Source organism: Anneissia japonica, unplaced genomic scaffold (genome assembly GCF_011630105.1).
Source record: "Anneissia japonica isolate Jap-2015-1 unplaced genomic scaffold, ASM1163010v1 scaffold287708_len1499824_cov190, whole genome shotgun sequence".
NCBI classification, from domain to species: Eukaryota; Metazoa; Echinodermata; class Crinoidea; order Comatulida; family Comatulidae; genus Anneissia; species Anneissia japonica.
The window spans coordinates 1,474,339-1,476,257 of NW_022752295.1; the positions used below are offsets into that span (position 1 = coordinate 1,474,339).

General features: G+C 32.0%; 1 protein-coding gene across 2 annotated transcripts in view; it reads right to left on the reverse strand.

The window, feature by feature from the left end:
• LOC117122283 overlaps nucleotides 1–1,919 on the reverse strand; it is a 9,876-nt gene that overhangs the window by 5,072 nt on the left and 2,885 nt on the right. The window contains exons 4-6 of one of the 2 annotated variants that reach the window (XM_033267828.1): nucleotides 779–829; nucleotides 443–535; nucleotides 203–288 (exon numbers count right to left, since the gene is read on the reverse strand). In XM_033267828.1, coding sequence (XP_033123719.1) covers nucleotides 203–288; nucleotides 443–535; nucleotides 779–829 — 230 coding nt within the window. Of the gene's footprint in view, nucleotides 1–202; nucleotides 536–778; nucleotides 830–1,919 lie in introns of both variants that reach the window. The other variant, XM_033267827.1, reaches the window with a different exon arrangement.

The following is a 1,919-nucleotide window of genomic DNA, read 5'->3' on the forward strand; positions in this document are numbered from 1 at the left end:
TGTTGAGGATTTTGTATCGTTGTATCATCTGTTGTGAAACACTTACAAAAAAATATAATATAGCTTCAATAGTGTTTCATCCTTACTTTTTTATTTATTGTTACTTTTTTATTGATCCTTACTTTTTTATTTAAAAAAGTAAAAGAAAGGAACATCAACAATCTGCTCTGATGGACTGCAATTTCAGGAATAAATTACCTACCATCATATTGCTGGTGTCTATGATGTAACGGTCGTCTAGCATGTACTTTTGTTGAGGTTTGCGAGCCAAAAACATTGTTAGCAAGTTCTGTGAGTCCTTGCTCCTTCAAATCCCTGCACATTATCTCCACTTGATTTGTCTCGTAATTCTGATGATTCCTCCATTCTGTAAGCATATCCATTATGCTCTCTGGCAATTGTCTCTTATCACTCCATATTTGTTGGATCCTGTTCCAACTGAGACCCAGTCTGACACCCAGTTGTTTCCACTCCATTCCCATGCCCACTGCGATACGAAGCAGGTGCTTGTCTTCCAGATAACCAAGATGTTCATCTGAAGTGAAAATTGAAGTAGGCTATACAATAAAATACGGTAACTTTGATAAAAAAAAATATATATAATGTAAAAATAATAAAAATATAATGTAAAAATAATAAAAATAATACTGTAATAATAATAATAATAATAATAATAATAATAATTACAATAATAATAATAAAAACATCCAAGCATTTACATAGTGCTCATTAAATACAGATAATTTCATGAGACACAAAATAGTAAATAACATCTAACCTGGTGGTACTGTTTCAGTATCACTTGATCCTGCTCCTTGCATTGGAGAACCTACAAATAAATAAGTTGTTAAAAAAATGAATACAGGATCAAGCGACTAAAATTGATTGCTGTCTATCACATTAAATTTAGATCAGGACAAAATCAATTTATATAAAGTTTTAATAGTGAATTTATTCTAAATCACAGGTGGGCATGGGCCCCCTACAGTAGCCCAACAACAATTTTGTTGTTACCTCGGGAAAAATAAAAAAAAAAAATCTGTATGAAGCGAACCATTTTTAGCTAGAAAACCCATTGTTGGTATCAAGCTGATTGTCTGTAAGACTAATAATAAAATGGGATGCTTCTGGATATAAAGCATATAAAACTGTGCCTCTTGGTTTATGTTATGTTTGTTTTTGATTTCAAATAAATCAAATCAAAACTGAGCATAAAGCAGTGCATGGAGGTATTATTGAGAAGGAGATCACTCGAAAAAGCTATGCGCTATGCAAATGAACCAAGATCAAAGCTGCCGCAGCGCGTGGAGGACGTTTGCGTGATGCCTTTGAAGTCCCATGTGTTCCCCGCCATCAAATTTTCAGCAGGCATAGTTTACCAAAAAATTGAACATGGCGAAATGGAGAGCACCTTCTTTTCTCGATACGCACTACATACTGTCAATCACTATGGCTGCGAAATCATTTCCATTTTGAAGCTGATACATTTATCTCTCATAAAATATCAAACATATTAATATTTTCCACCAGAAAAAGTTTCGAATTTAATGGAATATTTACATGACCTTTAAAAGTAGAGTATATTTCCAACTTCAATTTCCATAAATTGGCCAAAATTCGCTAATTTTAATTTTAACAGATATTAATTAATAAATGATTGAGGATTATAATAAACTAAGTCATTTTAGGGTTAACGAGGGTTAACTATTCGAAAAATCAATCCAAAATCTGAGTATTTTTCAGTTTTACACTGACTTAGCTTTATAGTCGAACTAATCGATCTTTAGACAAAATTAAAATGAACACAGAAGTAATTTTAACATAAATATTTTACGGAATCCGTTCCTGAAATATACAAATAATAACATACCAAAAGTCCGAAAAAATCTAATCAGGGGAACACTGTTCATTATAAAGAT